At 42.0% G+C, this 18873-nt stretch overlaps 1 protein-coding gene across 2 annotated transcripts in view; it reads left to right on the top strand.

The window, feature by feature from the left end:
• Positions 1 to 18873, top strand: part of cpeb4b (cytoplasmic polyadenylation element binding protein 4b) — a 146131-nt gene that overhangs the window by 101297 nt on the left and 25961 nt on the right. For both annotated transcript variants that reach the window (XM_072512079.1, XM_072512078.1), the window contains 2 exons: positions 16834 to 17007; positions 17350 to 17439. In XM_072512079.1, coding sequence (XP_072368180.1) covers positions 16834 to 17007; positions 17350 to 17439 — 264 coding nt within the window. The remainder of the gene's footprint in view (positions 1 to 16833; positions 17008 to 17349; positions 17440 to 18873) is intronic.

Raw genomic sequence — 18873 nt, 5'->3', positions numbered from 1 at the left:
CCTTTCACTTGTGTTCTCTATCGCCCTTTCACTTGTGCTCTCTTTCTTGCTGAAATATGATCTGCCCTGCACACTTAGTTTTCTTTATTTCCCCCAAGTCAGCGATAAATATATTAGAACTAAATTCTTTTGTTCGGAGGTTCTTTTCCATATTATATTCTCTAATCTTTTCACTAAATTACCCTTTGCTTTCTACCTCAAATCTGCAGCAGGATTTTGCTTCAGTTTTATCAGAACGTAGCTGGAAGTCTGTTCTCTCGTGTACATTCCTATTCTGTATGTGTAAGAAATGGATGGTACAATTTAAAATCTTACATCGTATCCATTTATCCAAAGTTAACTTATCTAAAATGTATCCAAATTTTGATCCAACCTGTGATAAATGCTATATTACCCCAGTCCCTCTAATTCCTATGTGCTGGCTATATCCTAAATTGCCTTGGTTTTGGACAAAAATCATGACATCACTTACATATTTTTAGTAGTAACATTGAACCATCTCCTTTCAGACCATAAGTCATGGGAGCAGAGCAGAATTAGGCCACTCGGCCCATCGGGTCTGCTCCGCCATTCAATCATGGCTGATATTTTTCTCATCCCCATTCTCCTGCCTTCTCCCCACAACCCCTGATCCCTAATTAATCAAGAACCTATCTATCTCTGTCTTAAACACACACAGCCTTCTGCAGCAAAGAGTTCCACAGATTCACCACCCTCTGGTGAAGAAATTCCTCCTCATTTCTGTTTTAAAGGATCTTCCCTTTAGTCTGAGATTGTGTCCTCTGCTTCTAGTTTTTCCTACAAGTGGAAACATCCTCTCCATGTCCACTCTATCCAGGCCTCGCAGTATCCTGTAAGTTTCAATAAGTTCCCCCCTCATCCTTTTAAATTCCAACGAGTACAGACCCAGAGTCTTCAACTGTTCCTCGTACGACAAGCTCTTCATTCCTAGGATCATTATTGTGAACCTCCACTGGATCCTTTCCAAGGCCAGTACGTCCTTCCTTAGATATGGGGCCCAAAACGGCTCACAATACTGCAAATGTGGTCTGACCAGAGACTTATGCAGCCTCAGAAGTACATCCCTGGTCGTGTATTCTATCTCTCTCGACATGAATGCTAACATTGCATTTGCCTTCCGAGCTGCCAACTGAACCTACACATTAACCTTAAGGGAATCATGAACGAGGACTCCCAAGTCCCTTTGTGCTTCTGATTTCCTAAGCATTTTCCCCATTTAGAAAATAGTCCATGCCTCCATTTCTCCTTCCAAAGTGCATAACCTCACACTTTTCCACTTTGTATTCCATCTGCCACTTCTTTGCCCACTCTCCTAGCCTGTCCAAGTCCTTCTGCCGCCCCCCTTCTTCCTCAATACTACCTGATCCTCTCCAGATCTTTGTGTCATCTGCAAACTTAGCAACAGTGCCTTGTTCCAGATCATTAATGTATATTGTGAAAAGCTGTGGCCCAGCACAGACCCCTGAGGCACACCACTAGTCACCGACTGCCATCCTGAAAAAGACCGCTTTATCCCCACTCTCTACCTTCTGCCAGTCAGTCAATCCTCTATCCATGCCCTAACCCTAACCCTTAACACTATGGGCTCGTAACATTTAACAATCTCCAATGCGGCACCTTGGCAAAGGCCTTCTGGAAATCTAAATAAATCATGCCACTGGTTCTCCTTTGTCTACTTTCCTTGTTATTTCCTCAAAGAACTCTTAACATATTTGTCAGACATGACCTCCCCTTGACGAAACCTTGCTGACTCAGCCCTATTTTATCATGCACTTCCAAGTACTCTGCGATTTCATCTTTAATAATGGACTCTAAAAATCTTGCCAATGACTGAAATCAGGCTAACCAGCCTATAATTTCCCGCCTTCTGCCCCCCTCCTTTCTTAAACAGCGGTGTTACATTAGCCACTTTCCAGTCCTCTGTGACCCTTCCTGCCTCCAGTGATTCCTGAAAGATCACCATCAATGCCTCCACAATCTCCTCGACTATGTCTTTTGGAACCCTGGGGTCTAGTCCATCTGGTCCAGGTGATTTATCCACCTTCAGACCTTTCCGTTTCCCAGAACCTTCTCCTTCGTGATGGTCACTGCACTCACCTCTGCCCCCTGATTCTCCTGGAGCTCTGGCATCCCACTGGTGTCTTCCCTGTGAAGACTGGTGCAAAGTAACTATTCAGTTCCTCTGCCATTTCTTTATTTCCTATTACTACTTCTCCAGCCAAATTTCCCAGTGCTCCAATGTCTATTTTAGCCTCTTTACCTTTTATATATTAACTCTTCCTATCTTCCTTTATATTACTCGCTACTTTGCACACACATTTCGTCTTCTCCCCCCTTATTGCTTTTTTAGTTGTCCTCTGTTCCCTTTTAAAGGCTTCCCAATCCTCTCGCTTCCCACTAACCCTCGCTACTTTGTCTGCTTTTTCTTTTGCTTTTATGCTGTGCTTGACTTGCCTCATCAGCCATGGATGCCTTGTCCTCCCCTTAGCATGTTTCCTCCTTCCTCCTCCTTGGGATGAATTTCTGTTGTGCCTCCCGAATAACCCCCAAAACTCCTGCGCTGTTCCACTGTCTTCCCTGCTAGGCTCTTTCCAATCGACTCTGGCCAGCTCCTCCCTCATGCCTTTGTAGTTACCCTTATTTAATTGTAATACCGTTACATCTGATTGCAGTTTCTCCCTCTCAAACGGCAGGGTAAATTCTATCATATTGTGGTCACTGCTCCCTAATGGTTCCTTCACCTTAAGTTCCCTAATTAAGTCTGCCTCATTACACATCACCAAATCCAGAATTGCCTGTTCCCGAGTAGGCTCTGTCACAAGCTGCTCCAAAAAAACATATCTTCGACATTCCACAAGTTCCTTTTCTTGGGATCCACTGCCAACCTGATTTCCAAGTCCAGTTGCATATTGAAGTCCCCCGTGATTATTGTAATATTGCCTTTTTTACAAGCCTTTTCTATCTCCTGATATATTTTCTGCCCCACACCCTGACTGTTAGGGGGCCTGTACATAACTCCCATCAGGGTCTTTTTATCGTTGCAATTCCTCAACTCTACCCACAGAGATTCTATACCGTCTAACCCTATATCACTCTTTGCTATCGATTTAACTTCATTCCTGACTAACAATGCAACCCCACCCCCTTTGCCCAACTGCATGTCCTTTCGATAGGACAGATATATCCATGGATATTTAGATCCCAGACCTGATCCCCTTGCAGCCACGTTTCGTGATGTCCACAACATCGTATTGGCCAATTTCAATGTGCGCAACAAGCTCATTTACCTTGTTCTGTATACTGTGTGCATTTAGGGTCAACACCATCAGTCCTGCATTGACCATCTCCCTTCTCACACTTGACACCTTTTTTGCTCTGCCTGAGGGCGATGTTGTTCTCTTATTTTGGTTCTCTAGTTCCCTTTCAGTTATTACACTTTCTGAGCTAACATTCTGGTTCCCACCCCCCTGCCATACTAGTTTAAATCCTCCCAAGTAACGCTAAAAAACTTCCCAGTCAGGATATTGGTACCCCTCCAGTTTAGATGCAACCCATCCTTCTTGTACAGGTCCCACCTGCTCCAGAAGAGATCCCAATGGTCCCAAAATCTGAAACCCTCGCTCCTATACCACCAGTTTAGCCACGTGTTTAGCTGCACTATACTCCTATTTCTAGCCTCACTGGCACGTGGCACAGGGAGTAATCCTGAGATTACAACCCTAGAGGTCCTGCTTTTTAGCTTACTGTCTTGCTCCCTGGACTCCTCCTGCAGGACCTCATCACTCTTCCTGCCTATGTCGTTAGTACCTATGTGTCCTACGACTTCTGGCTGTTCATCTTTCCCCTTCAGGATGTCCTGTGTTCGTTCAGAGACTTCCTTGACCCAGGCACCAGAGAGGCAATGTATCATCCTGATAGGCTATCCCCCCCCCCCCCCCCCCAAACAGTATCCAAAACGGTACACCTGTTAGAGAGGGAGACAGCCACAGGGGATTCCTGCACTGACTGCCTGCCCTTTTTAGCAGTCACCCATCTGTCTGCCTGCACCTAGAGAGGGGGCACAGCCACAGGGGATTCCTGCATGCTCCTAAGTGCATCCAATTGCTGCTCCAATCGAACCACGCAGTCTGTGAGGAGCTGCCATTGGTTACACTTGCTGCAGACGTAGTCGACCAGAATGCTGGAAGTGTCACAGATCTGCCACATCTCAGTTTTTTGGTTTTTAAAATTTTTTATAAATTTAGAAAACCCAATTCATTTTTCCAATTAAGGGGCAATTTAGCGGGGCCAATCCACCTCGCCGCCGCGAGACTGCAGTGCTACCACAGCGCCACTGTGCTGCCCTACGTCTCACAGTTAGAGCACTGCACCCCACTGAGTGACATTTAAGCACTAGTTAATCAATTTAAAACAAATACTTAAATTGTTATTAGATTAAGTTACAATTAACTATATAGCCCTGGTGCTAGATTTTTACTGTAAAGTTAAATGCTAAATACTAATCTCTGCCCTCGGGTTTAGTTACTCCTCTACCTAGTTAATTAATTAGTTTTAATTTGTTTTTTCAAAGTGTATTTTTTCAAATTTAACAGATTCCCTACCAGCCAATCAGGGTCACAGTCAAACCAAATGGCATCTCTCTTACCAAAATTCTGACAGATGCACTCGTCTTTTCAACATTATTGGCTAGATGCATTATTCTATTAAATTGGAAGCAGTCTACTCTGCCCTCTTTTACTAATTGGATATGTGATCTTACGCTGAAGAGAGAATAAAGTACACTTCAAGAGGCTGCACTGATGGATTTTTATGTAGCTTGGCAGCCTTTCCTAGACTATTTTCAGGAATGAGCAGGTTGTCTTCTGATGAGTTGAAAAGGCTGGGCTTGTTTCCACTAGAGTTTAGAAGAGTGAAGTGTGACTTGATTGAAGTGTACAAGATCCTGAATAATATTGACAAGATGGACTTTGAAAGGATGTTTCCTCCTGTGGGTGAGTCTAGACTAGGGGGGCACTGTTTTAAACTTGGGGGTCGCCCTTATAGGACTGAGATGGAGAGTATTATTTTGAGAATTGTGTGACTTTGGAATTCACTGCCTTAGAAGGAAGCATGATAACTGAATATTTTTAAGGTAGAGGTAGATAGATTCTTGTTGGGCAAAGAAAACAAAGATTGTTGGGGTCGATGGAGAATGTGGAACTCCATACAAGCAGATCAGCCATGATCTTATTGAATAGTTGAGAAGGCTCAAGAGGCCGAATTAACTACTTCTACTAGTTTGTATGTTCATAGCTAAAAAAAATCTTCCTCTTCCTTTTCCTTTCTTTCTTTACCAAATGCAAGTTTATTAAATTATTGCTGGGCTCTTAAGCTATTTTTCAGACTTTTATTCATTATGACTTAAAATTTAATAAACATCAATGAATGAGGCCATTGAGTGAATAGAATTGAAATTAAAAGTTTCTGATCTAAGTGCACCTGTAATAAAATATATAAACTGGGGCCACAAAAGATTTTGATATAAACATCATTACTAAGACAGTGTTACAAGATAACCAAAGTTGAGAAAAATATTCCAGAGTACACGATATTTTGGAAACGCAGACAAAATGGCAGAGGAGGAATTGTAACCCTGCTAGTAAAGGATGACATGAGGACTTTTGAGGGAAGGGATCTGGTCAAAATGTTAAACCAAAATACATTCTCTGGAAAACAAGGTGAGAAAGACCAATCTGTGGTTCACTCAGGAAGTTCGTGATAGTATTAGGTTAAAAGAAGAGGTTTGCAAAGTTGCAAAAAAAGCAAAATGGTTGAGGATTGGGACTGTTTTAGAAACCACCAAAGAGCAACCAAATAGTTGATAAGGTGAAACAAATATTAGACTAAACCAGCCAGTAATATAAAAGCAGTTTGCAAGAGCTTTTATAAGTGTATAAAAGGGAAGAGATAACTTTGGTCAGTTAGGATCAGAGACCGGAGAATGGAATGAGGAAGTGGCGGAGGCATTGAACACCTATTTTGTCTGTCTTCAGTCGAAGACTAGCTTCATTCCAAAAATAATAGTAAACTGGGGGCAATAATGAGGGAGGAAATTGGGAAAATTAATATCAACGGAGAAAAAGGTAAGGGGCTAAATTATATCAAATCACAGAGACCTAATGGCCTGCATATTAGTATTCTAAAGGAGAAAGCTGTCGAGATAATGAATGCATTGGCTGTGATTTTTCAGAATTTGTTAGATTCAGGAATGGTCCCATCAGATTGTAAGTTGGCAAATATTGCTCCACTTTTCAAAAAATGAGGGAGAACCTAAAAGGGAACTGTAGACCAGTCAGCTTAACATCAGTTATTGGGAAAATGCTGTAACCTATTAAGGAAGTATTGTTATAATTCCAGTTGATAGACCTGGAAGGAAAGATCCCAAAATGGCACTCTCAAAAGACCATAACTTTAACTTTTTCAAAATAAAATCTGGAGGAACAGACTCAAGGGACCCCTAATTAGTTATAACAACATGACAAAAGCATTTATTAAACATGAAAAAATTGACTGTTGTAACACAATATGCCCCCCCCGCCCCACTAGTATAACAATTACACAGATTACAAAGTACATCTTATTCTACAATGGTGTTTCTTTAACATAGCCCCCTTTAAGCACACAAGATGACTGGGCAAGTACACTTTCCACTCCGAACCCAAAGTGAATGTTTTTGGATGTCCCCTCAGATTTCTCCCCCCCCCCCCCCCCCCCCCCCCCCCAAATGATTGTCACATGAGGGTTTCCGAACTCCACTCCTAAAAACTTGCTTTAAGATCTTCTCTCATAAGTATGCTTTATCTTCGCAGTTTGCTTTACGAAATCCAGACCAGGTTTTCCAAATGACACTTCTAACAGTGAATCCAGTCCAGAATTTTACACCAAGCTCTTTAGAATTTCATTGTCTTGACTGTTGTGCAAACTGCTCACAAATGCTTTAACACTTGATTCCCAAACTATTAAACGGACATCAGATGTTTTACCTACCTCTGAAGTCTGCAGTCCCACTTTAAACCTAGTTACTGTGATTATCTCTTTAACTCAAAATACTTTGTTTACTCTACCTCAAATTTTTCTGAACCATACCTTGATCTCTGCTCTCTTAACTCCAGTCACCAACACTCTGTCCCAATTCTCTGGACTGTAACTTGTACTTTAGGAAGCCTGCCTCTTTGCAGATCCTGTCCTGTCCAGCCATTCTTCTGGCAGAGTTGAGAGATGTTCACTCCCAACTACCTACAAATTCAACTAAAACTGAAAAGCTTCTCTACCTTACAAGGCCCCAGTTGCTAAGCAACACCACATACCTCTGCTGGGCCAATTATTTACTCTTCATGTCGTAACCCTCTCGAAGTACGATAGAAACACAGTTTGAACAGAACCAACCCACGCATACAAACGCCTTTGTTGAGCATGAATCAAGCTATAGGTTTTACCCTTCAGGTACAGAAAAATTAAATTAAACCCACTTAAAACTATACTTTATTTCTAAGGTTTACCAATGCAAATATGAATCCCTTAAAACTACCTTTGTCTTCTATCAGTGTAAACTGTGCAATGTTAGAAAAGCATAGTATGAGCTAGTCAACATGGTTTTACCAAAGGGAAATCCTATTTCCAAATTTGCTGAAGTTTTTTGAGTATGTAACTAGGTTTTCGGTATGGTGTTGCACAAAGCGTTAATAGGCAAGTAAGTGTGCATGGAGTTGGAGGTAATATGTTAGCATGGATAGAGTATTGGTTAACCGATAGGAAGCAGTGTATATGTGTGTGTGTAAATTGGAATTGAGTAATGGGATACCACAAGGGTCGGTGCTGGAGCCTCAGCTATTCACAATCTATATTAATGACTTGGATGCAGAGACCGGGAGGACAAAGGCTGCGAAGACCGGTTAAGTGAATGGGCAACAAGATAGCAGATAGATTATAATATAGGGAAATGTGAAGTTAATCACTTTGAAAGAATAGAAGAACTAATTTTTTTTAAAGGTGAGAAATTTGCACATATACATGTATAGAGAGACGAGTGCACTCAGGGAATGCTTGGAATTAACATGCAGGTACAGCAAGCAATTAAAATGTTTAATGGCATATTGGCCTTTATTGCAACGGGATTGGATTACAGGAATAAAGAAATCCTGCTGAGCTGTGCAGGACTTTGGTGAGATCACATCTGGAGTGCTGTGCAGTTCTGGCATCCTCATTTAAAAAAAGATTGCACTGGAGGTAGTATGGCAACGGTTCAGTAAATTGGTCTCTGGGATGAAGGGGTTGACCTAAGGCAAATTTGATCCATTTACATTGCCGTTTAGAAGAATGAGAGGTGATCTAATTGAAACGTACAAGGTTCTGCTGATAGAGTAGACGCTGAGATGTCATTTCTGCTGGTTAGGGAATCTAAAGTATGGGGCACAGTCACAGGATAAGGCATCAATCATTTAGAATGGAGACGAGAGGAAATTACTTCATTCAAAGGGTTGTGAGCCCAGAGGGTTGTGGACGCTCCATCATTGAATACATTTAAGGCAGGGATAGAGTTTGGTCTCGGGGAATACAGAATATGGGGAATGGGCAGAGAGTTAAAGACCAAGACCGTATTGAATGCTGCGGGATGAACCGAACGCTGGGTTAAAGCGCCCCCCCCCCGCCCCCCCCCCCCCCACTTAATTTCTGGTGCATATATTTATAGGCTCAGGTCCATATCACATTTTAAAAATCTACAATGCATGTAAGCAAACATGTTATAATTTGAGGAATGCAATGGACCAGTAGGAAATGGTGAGAGAAAGTTCTAATTTGAGGAATGCAATGGACCAGGAGGAAATGGTGCGAGAAAGTAATCTTCACACCATTCCTGCCCCCCCCACCCCCCCCCCCCCCCCCCCCAGTTTTTCCCATTTTCTGTTTGACCAATTTTAGTATTGATGCTCCCTTTTCTGAATCCCTCAATTATTTAAAAGACCTTACTTTGATTCCACCTCAATCTTCTGTACTGCAGTGAATATAAGGCAGGGTCCCAGGTTTGATTCCCGGCTTGGGTCTCTGTCTGTGTAGCCTGCACGTTCTCCCCGTGTCTGCGTGGAATTCATCCGGGTGCTCCGGTTTCCTCCCACAAGTCCCGAAAGACGTGCTTATTAGGTGAATTGGACATTCTGAATTCTCCCTCAGTGTATCTGAACAGGCTCTGGAATGTGGCGACTAGGGGATTTTCACAGTAACTTCATTGCAGTGTTAATGTAAGTCTACTTGTGACACTAATTAAGATTATTATAACTCTTCTCCTGACTTCCAAACGTCTGTCCACCATCTGCAAGGCTCAAGTTGTTTGGATAAGTGTAGCTCCAATTACAGTCAAGAAGTTGGAATCCATCCAGGAAAGGATGACCTACTTGATAGGCTCCCTGACTACCACATTCCCTACCAGGACAAAGGAGCAGCGATTAAAGGCCTGATGCACTACAGAAACTCACGCTAACTCCTTTGACAGCACTTAAACCTGTGACCACTACCATCTAGAAACACAAGGGCAGCAGTCATGAGGAAACACCACCATCTACAATTTCTTTCCAAGCCAACACCATCCTGACTACAAACTATATCTCCTTTCCTTCACGGTCACTGGGTCAAAAAACTGGAACTCCCCTTCCTTACAGCACTGTGGTGGACCATGGACTTTAGCAGTTCAAGAAAACTACTTTTTACCACTTTCTTGAGGGCAATCACGGATGGTTGTGGCAGCAATGCTCAGTGGGTGACAGTGGTTAGCACTGCTGTCTCACCGCACCAGGGACCCGGGTTCAATTCCGACCTCTGGTGGCATTCTCCGTGTCTGCGTGGGTTTCCTCCGGGTGTCCTGGTTTCCTCCCACAATCCAAAGATGTGCAGGTTAGGTGGATTGGCCATGCTAAATTGCCCTTGGTGTCCATAAGGGTGGTTGGGGTGGGGGCATGGGAGTAGGTTGGGTGCTCTTTCGGAGGGTCAGTGCAGACTCAATGGGCTGAATGGCCATCTGCACTGTAGGGATTCTATTCCTGGAATGAATATGTTTTTACAAATCCCAGTCAAATTTAGCCAGGCGGACAATGCCATACATAATTTTAAGCAAATATATTTATGTATGAACCAGTTCTCTGTATCCCACAAGAATTTGAACTATAAATAGACAGTTCCTCAATAGACGTGAATCCCCAGCTTATAATTTTCTCCTAGATCAAAATCATTGATCCTATATTCAGCAGCTGTGACTGCTAATATTATGTTCTGTTCTTGAAGGCTGTAAACCACTGTTATCTTAAATCATTAACATTGCAAAGTGGGATTCCAGGAAGTTTTTTCAGAAAGTAATTTCATAAGAATAACTTTCATATAGAAGCATTAATGCATAAAATTGTTGCATGGTGCCTCACAGCAGAGTAACAGACGATGAACCAATAATAAAGAGATTCGAAACAACAAACAAATGTTTGGTCAAAAGAGGATGGGGAGTTGAGAGCAAATGTTTTCACAAGGATTGTTTTTATTTGAACTAGTGCGTTATTAGATGGTTTGATTGTGGTGTATAAAATAATGGAGATGGGATAGACTATATAGAAACTGACTGCTTTCACGAGATGAGATGTCTAAAATGAAAAGTCACAAAGGATTAAATGAAATATTTCAGATGGCGGGCTTTTATAGGGAGTTTAAAGATGGAATACACCCACAACAGTTGGTTCCGTGAAGCAGCAATTGCTAATTTTTATGATATATGATTGAAGGAAGGGGTATTCGGTTTAGGGGAACAATTAAATAATGGGGGAGAATGCTCCACATATAATCCCATCTTCAATGAGGGGTGAGCCCAGCACACCAGTGAAAAACATAAGGCACTTGCAACGATCTTCAGCTGGAAGTGCCGACTGGATGATCCATCTCTGCCTCCTCTGGAGGCCCCCAGCATCATAGATGCCAGACTTCAGCCAATTTGATTCACTCCACATGATATCAGAATTGATTGAAGGTGTTGGATAATGCAAAGGCAATGGGCCCTGACAATATTCTGGCAATAGTACTGAAGACTTGGGTCCCCTAGCCAAGCTGTTCCAGTATAGCTTATAACACTGGCATCTACCTGGTAATATGGAAAATGCCCTATCAGTCTACCCTCAATCATCAGTAAAATGATGGACGGAATCATTGAGTGCTATCAAGCGGCGCTTGCTGAGCAATAATCAGCTCAGTGACGTGCAGTTTGGGTTCCACCAAGATCACTCAGACCCTGACCTGATTACAGCCTTTGTTCAAACGTAGACAAAAGAGATGAACTCCAGAGATGAGGTGAAAGTGACGGCCCATGACATCAAGGCAGAATTTGACACAGTATGGCAAGGAACCCGAGCAAAACTGTAGTCAATGGGATTCCGGGCGGGGCATCTCCAACAAGAGGGAATCTTGCCATCACCCCATCACCCCATGACATTCAGAGGCATTACCAATACTGAATCCCTCCCACTATCAATATCTTAGAGGTTGTCATTGTCCCAAAACTCAATTGACTAACCATATCACTGATGTGGCTACAAGCACAGGTCAGAGGCTAGAAATCCTGTGGTGAATAACTTGCCACCTGACTCCCTAAAACCTGGCCACATTCTACAAAGCACCAGTCAGGAGTATGATGGAATACTCCCCACTTACCTGGATGAATGCACCTCCAACAACACTAAGACAAAGTAACCCACTTGATTGACATCCTTTCCCCAAACATGCACTCTTGCCACCTTGACTCACAGCAGCAGTGTGTACCCTCAAGAAGATACATTGCACAAACTCCCCAAGACTCCTAAGACCACTTTCCGAACCCGTGACTACTACCATCCTACAGGGAAAGGGCAGCAGATACATGGAAACACCACCACCTGGAAGTTCCCCTCCAAGCCACTCACCATCCTGACTTGGAAATATATCGCTATTCCGTTCTGTTGATGGGCAAAATCCCAGAGCTCCCTCCCTAACAGCACTATGGGTGTACCTACACCACAAGGTCTGCAGCGGTTCCAGAAGACCGCTCACCACCACCACCTCGAGGGCAATTAGGGGTGGGCAATAAATCCTGACCTAGCCGGAGAAGCCCACATTCATGAATTAATTTTAAAAATAGCAGGAGTAGACCAAGTGGCCCAGTGAACCTACCCTTCTATTAATTCTATTGTGGGTGATCCTCTGCCTCAACTCCACTTTACCACCTGCTTCCCATACCGCTTGATTTCCTAAGACCCCAAAAATATGTCTGTCTCAACCTCAAATATATTCCACAATGGAGCGTCGACTATCTTCTGAGTAGAGAGTTCCAAAGTTTCATAATGCATCCAGCATGGTTGAGTGAAGAAATTGCTCCTCATCTCGGTCCTGATCCTGATGCTGTACCTTTATGTTCTAGATTCACCAGTCAGGGAAACAACCTGTTGATGATTACTCTGTCAATCCCTAAATACTATCACAAGTAATTTGTAGTGCTGCCATTGTGATATTTAATTCTTCTTATTCTCTTCCCACATAACTGCATGAGGCAGACAAATCAATTGCTGATGTCTGGAACAGGTCACTAGCCTGTTGCCAGAGGCAATAGCTTGAGGGGCATCATTCCACGTCTAAAATGGTTGGCCAGAAAATTCTCCAGCTCTTCCTGCTTGCCTGCTATAAGCGTATTGAAAGTGTTACAGGTTGATGATCACCCCCTGTGGTTATCAAGTCCTGGAGCAGAACTTGAACCCAGAACCTCTGGTTCTGAGACAAGGACACTAGCCACTCTGCGACAAAACTGCCCAATGATACTTAATATCAACCCAAAAGCCCGAGTGCAAATTCTCACCACAATAAATACAGGAAACCTCACCGCCACCTTCTCATAGAATAGAATCTATGACATGGAGACAGGCCCTTCGGCCGATGTATCTGTCCAAATGCCTTTTAAGGGTTGTCAATGTCGCTGCCTCAGCCAGTTCCTCCGGCAGCTCATTCCACATACCTCTGTGTTTTAAAAAAAAAAAAAAAGTTGCTCCTCAGATTCCCATTAATTCTTTCCCCTCTCAACTTAAACCTATGCCCTCTAGTTCTCGATTGCCCAACCCTGGAAAAAGACTGAGTGTATTCACCCTCTCCATGCCTCATGATCTTGTACACCTCCATAAGATTACTCCTCCGTCTCCTACACTCGAAAGAAAAAGGTCCTACCCTGTCCAATTTCTCCCTATAACTCAGTTCCTTAAGTCCTGGCAACATCCTCGTAAATCTCTTCTGCACTCTCTCCAGTTTCCTGATATCTTTCCCATAGCAAGACGACCAAAACTGAACACAATACTCCAGATGCGGCCTCACCAACGTCCAGTACAACTGCAACATGACTTCCCAACTTCTATACTCAATGCCCTGACTGATGAAGCCAGTATGCCAAAAGCCTTCTTCACTGCCCTATCTACCCTTGATTCCACCTTTATAGAACCGTGCACCTGAACTTCCAAGGTCCCTCTGTTCCATGATACTCCTTAAGGTCCTACCATTCACAGTGAAAGTCCTACCTTGATTTGACTTTCCAAAATGAAACACCCCACACTTGTCTGTATTGAACTCCATTGCTCAAAACAAGTAAATGTAATCTGGTCAGCATAGAATTTTTAGAAAGTGGTAAATATGTTAATTAAAACCTTTTGAGTATTTCAGGTCATCCATATTTTACGAACCTACGATGGCCTCCATCCATGTTCGTAGTATAACCTAAATATTTTCAAATGGATTGCCTACATTAAACTTTTCCCTGGCATTAGGAAAGTCCATTGGTTTTTTAAAAAATCAGTGTTCTGCTTCTTCAAATAGAACTCATTAGCATCATCAAGAAAATCTTTGCAACATAGAACGACAGAATGATGAAAAATGGATGGAGGACATTTGGCTCATCAAGCCTGTGCTGTCTCTTTGGTAGAGCTTATCCGATTTTTCCCACGTTCCTGCACTTTCCCTATAGCTCTGGGTAGCTTTTCTCTCAAATTATTTATCCAACTGTTTTGAATGTTAGTATTGTGCCTGCTTCTACAACATTTTCAAGCAGTGTATTCTAGGTCACAATAATACACTGTTCCAAAAATGTCTCCTTGCGTCATTTCTGATTCATTTGCCAGCCACCTTTAGTCTGTGTTCCCTGGTTACTGATTCTTCTATTACTGCAAACAGTTTTTACTTATTGACCCTAATCAAAACCATTCATGATTTTGAACACCTGTATTAAATCCTATCTTAAATTAATCTGCTCTAAGCAGAACGAACCCAGCTTCTCCAGTTCTACACAACTGAAGTTCCTCATCCCTGGTACCATTCTAGTAAATCTTTTCTGCACTTTCTCCGAAGCCTTGACATTCTTCCTAAACTATGGTTGCTGGAATTGAAAACGTACTGTAGCTGAGGCCTAACCAGTGTTTTCTAAAGAGTTTGCATAACTTCCTTGCATTCACACCCTCTTCCTCTATTAAAAAGCCAAGAATAACTTGAGCTGTTTCAGTAGCCTTCCCACCATTCAAAAATGTATGTCCATAAACCCCCCAGATTTATCTGTTCTGCACTCCTTTTAAAATTGTACCATTTAGTTTACATTATTTCTACTTGTTTATTCTAACACTTCCTTGCACTAAATTTGTTGTGTATGGTCCCATTTCAATGATCTTGGGTCCAACTGATATCCTCATTTTCTTTACATTTCCAAGTTTCATATCATCTGAAAACTTGTGTCTTGAATACCCAAATGCAGGTGATTAATATATCTCAAAAAGATCAGTCGTCCTAATATCAATCTCTGGGGTGGCACAGTGGTTAGCGCTGCTGCTTCACAGCTCCAGGGACGCTGGTTAATTTCTGGCCTCTGGTGACTGTGTGGAGTTTGCACTTTCTCCCCGTGTTTGCGTGGGTTTCCTCCGGGTACTCCGGTTTCCTCCACAGTCCAAAGATGTGCAGGTTAGGTGGATTGGCAGTGATCAATTTCCCCTTTGTGTCCAAAAGGTTAGGTGAGGTTACTGGATTACAGGGATAGAATAGAGGTGTGGGATTAAGTAAGGTGCTCTTTCCAAGGGCTGGTACACACTCGATGCGCCGAATGGCCTCCTTCTGCATTGTAAATTCAATGATTCTATGATTACTGTTTTTTCCCTTCAGTCTGAAAAGCAACCAGTAATTGCTGCCCTTTGTTTTCTGTTTCTTGGCTAATTTGGTATCCATGCTCTCTCACTGTCTAATCCCATGGACTTTAATCTTTCTAATAAGTATTATTCTGTAAAATTCCTTTTGAAAATCCATAGATGTAACATCAACTATTCTATCCTCATCAACCTATCTTATTTCATCAACTTGCTCTTATCAAGTTAGTCAAGCACTATTAGCATTTACAAGATATGTGCTGCCTTTCATTTATTTGTCCATACTCTTCCAAATACCAACTTATTTATCTAAAAGTTTCTCCATCACCGACGTTAGGCTGACTGGCCTGTAGTTGTTGGGTTGATCTCTTTCCTCCTTTTTAAACAGATGTGTAACATTTGCAACCCTCCAGTTCTCGAGCACCACCCTCATTTCCAAGCAGAATTGAAAGATTGTGGCGAGAACCTCCACAAGTTCCATCCTCACTTCCTTCAGTTAACTAGAAAGCACCCCGTAGAGTTTGTGATCTTTTTACTTTTAACCACTGCCAACCTTTTAACTACATCCTTTTTATTTTTTATTATATCCAAAATTACTACTGTCTCTTTTACAGCCACATTACAGCATCTTCTATAATGAAGATAGATACAGAGTATTAATTTAGTACCTCAGCCATATCCTCTGCCTTACACAAATAATTTATGTTTGGTCCCTTTTACCTTCAAAGACTTTTGGGTTCCCTTTCATATGAGCTGTTAGTCTATTCTAATGCTTTCTCTTCCCCCACTTACTCTTTTCTTAATAGATTCCCACTGTACTTTTTATATTCACCTTTGTTTTCTACTCTGTTATGAACCTTACAATTGTCAAAAACAGTCTATTTCAGTTTCATTTTAACCTCCATCATTTCAGTCATGCAGAGAGATTTGGCTTTGGGTGTCTTTCTTTCCCTTGCCCTTCGTGGAATGCATCTACTCTCTACTGAACTATGTGCTCTTTGAAGATTTCCCATTGTTGAATTATTGTTTTTAACTGTTGGAATGGATTGCAGCCCACCTTGGTCAGACCCTTTTTCAACTTGCTGAAGTTGGCCCTCCTTCAGTTTAGTATTCTTAATGTTTGCTTGTACCTTGTATCTTATTCTTTACCATATTATCAACTATTCCAAGTCTATTCTAAATATGCTTAACTTGCATTGTTAAGTTATACACCAAGTGGTTAATAACTTATCTATTTGACTTGACAAAACTCAAAATTAAATATGGGTTCTGGCAAATTTTTACAAGAAACATTAACCTATTTAATTTTAGAATTTAGATGCAGAGACACTTGCGATAGCAGTCAACATTGTCTATTTTTATTTTATAATTCTTCTGTCGCCTTAACTTGTGCTTGCAAATCTATGCAAGATTCAGTGTGAACCAACTGCAAAGAAAATTTGCAAATTTTGATATGCTATGCACAAAAAGAGATTATATTGCAAACTTGTTATATTAAAAAGAGCCATTGATTATGCATCCATTTTAGAAGGGTAACTGGTAAGAAAAATATTCTGGAAACTACTTCCTTAAAAGAAACAAGTGTTTAATAGCTTAATATTTGTGTTTCTTCTAGGTCATTCATCACTTTTTCCTGTTGAAGATGGTTTCCTTGATGATGGACGTGGTGATCAAAGTCTTCATGGTGGCTTAAGTTCTCCTCATTGTTTTCCTCATCAAAATGGCGAACGAGTAGAACGATATTCCCGTAAAGTATTTGTTGGTGGCCTACCACCTGATATTGATGAAGGTAGTGGTGCTTTTTAAAATAAAATTAGTTTGTTCCAAAATATTTTTTAAACCTATAAATATGACAAGTTAATATTTGGGCACACCAGCTTTATTCAACGTTAAATCAAGTAATATTCAACTGATCATCTACAAAGTCCATAAAATCTCAAGACGTGTTATATTGCACAATGAAGTGCAAGGAGTATTATGCATAGTGGTCTCTGGGTCAAGAAATCTGAGTCTGTCTTTGTTGCAATTTATTCTCTTCCAGGGCCACAGATGTGGAATGTATTTTATGTGTGTCTTGCAGAAAAGTGATCCATGTAGCTAGGAGACACTAAGCATATTTTTGTTCAAACAGATGAAATCACAGCAAGCTTTCGTCGGTTTGGTTCTCTGGTTGTTGACTGGCCTCATAAAGCAGAAAGCAAGTCATACTTTCCACCAAAGGGTAAGCCAAATTCGATCCAGAATCTGATATTACTTTTGGTCTGTTGGTAGAGGGGGGGGAAAGGTCACATTTAAACTGTACTGTCTTAAGCTTCATTGTCTTTAAAAATGCACAGTACATTTTTATTTTAACTTTTATTGTGCATAATGGAAAGGAGCTGATGATTACCAAAATAAATATCAAGGATACTTGAGTCAGTTTTAATGTTTAAATCTTGCTAAAATTAAATGAGTATAGCCCTGCTGCCTCATGGCGCCGAGGTCCCAGGTTCGATCCCAGCTCTGGGTCACTGTCCGTGTGGAGTTTGCGCATTCTCCCCGTGTTTGCGTGGGTTTCGCCCCCACAACCTAAAGATGTGCAGACTAGGTGGATTGGCCATGCTAAATTGCCCCTTCATTGGAAAAAAGGAATTGGGTACTCTAAATTTATAAAAAGAAAAAAAAAATTACATGAGTAATTAAGGTAACACTAAGAACTATGTTAGCATTCTGCTTTAAGTCAGTAGTTTCAACTTGAAAGAATATTTATGTGAAATATTGCTTGCACGCTGAGGATGTGGCAGGCTGTATGTTTATTGGGGCTAGCTCCCAAGATTAAAAGTGGGAGTTAGCACTTGATTGAGGTGAAGGCTGTGTGGATGGTGGGGTTAAGAATCAGTGATGTAGGTTGATTCCCAAAGAACTGCTTTGCAAACTGTTCACAATTGCTTTAGCTCTCAAATTCCAAACTGTAGACTTCGGGTGGCGACTATGCTGTGAACAGTCGCACATTTAGCAGCTCCCGCTCTTGGTAGGTTTTTTTAACGGCTTTTAAGCTGGATTTTCGCTGAAATTTTTTCTAACATAAGTGGATAAAAATGAGGAGGAGGAGAAGGCGACCCCTATCCTATGGGACTACGCTCAGAAAGTAATCGCAAAAGAAGGAATCAAAAGCTGGTTGGAAGTGAGGATCTGAGCTTGGTGGCTGCAATGGCAGAGAAGCGAGGTCCGGCCCCGCCGGCTCAATGGTCGATGGATCAGTTGGTTACATACCTGGATGAGAAGTTTGCCCGGCACCGTACGGAATGTGCGGAGGACCTGACCAAGGTGGTAGCCTCGATTTAAGGAGGCTGTCGACCGGATGGAGGTCCAGGGACAGTCGATCCAAAAGCTACAGGAGCAGGCGATGGAACAAGAGGAGCAGTCCACTGGGATGGCACTGCAAATTGGCATTTTACAGGATCGGCAAAAGCGGCTGCTGGAAAAGGTGGAAGACCTGGAGAATCGTCTCCGTAGGCAGAACGTTCGGACCGTCGGTCTGCCAGAGGGAAAGGAAGGATCGGATGCCGGTGTATATGTTGTGAAGATGTTTGAGAAAATGATTGGGGCAGAGGCGTTCGACAGGCCGTTGGAGGCGGACCGGGCTCACAGGGCACTTATGCGCAAGCTCCAGGGT

This window comes from Scyliorhinus torazame, chromosome 7 (genome assembly GCF_047496885.1).
Source record: "Scyliorhinus torazame isolate Kashiwa2021f chromosome 7, sScyTor2.1, whole genome shotgun sequence".
NCBI lineage: Eukaryota > Metazoa > Chordata > Chondrichthyes > Carcharhiniformes > Scyliorhinidae > Scyliorhinus > Scyliorhinus torazame.
The sequence above is the reverse complement of the archived record's forward strand: the minus strand, read 5'-3'. Positions and strand labels throughout refer to the sequence as shown.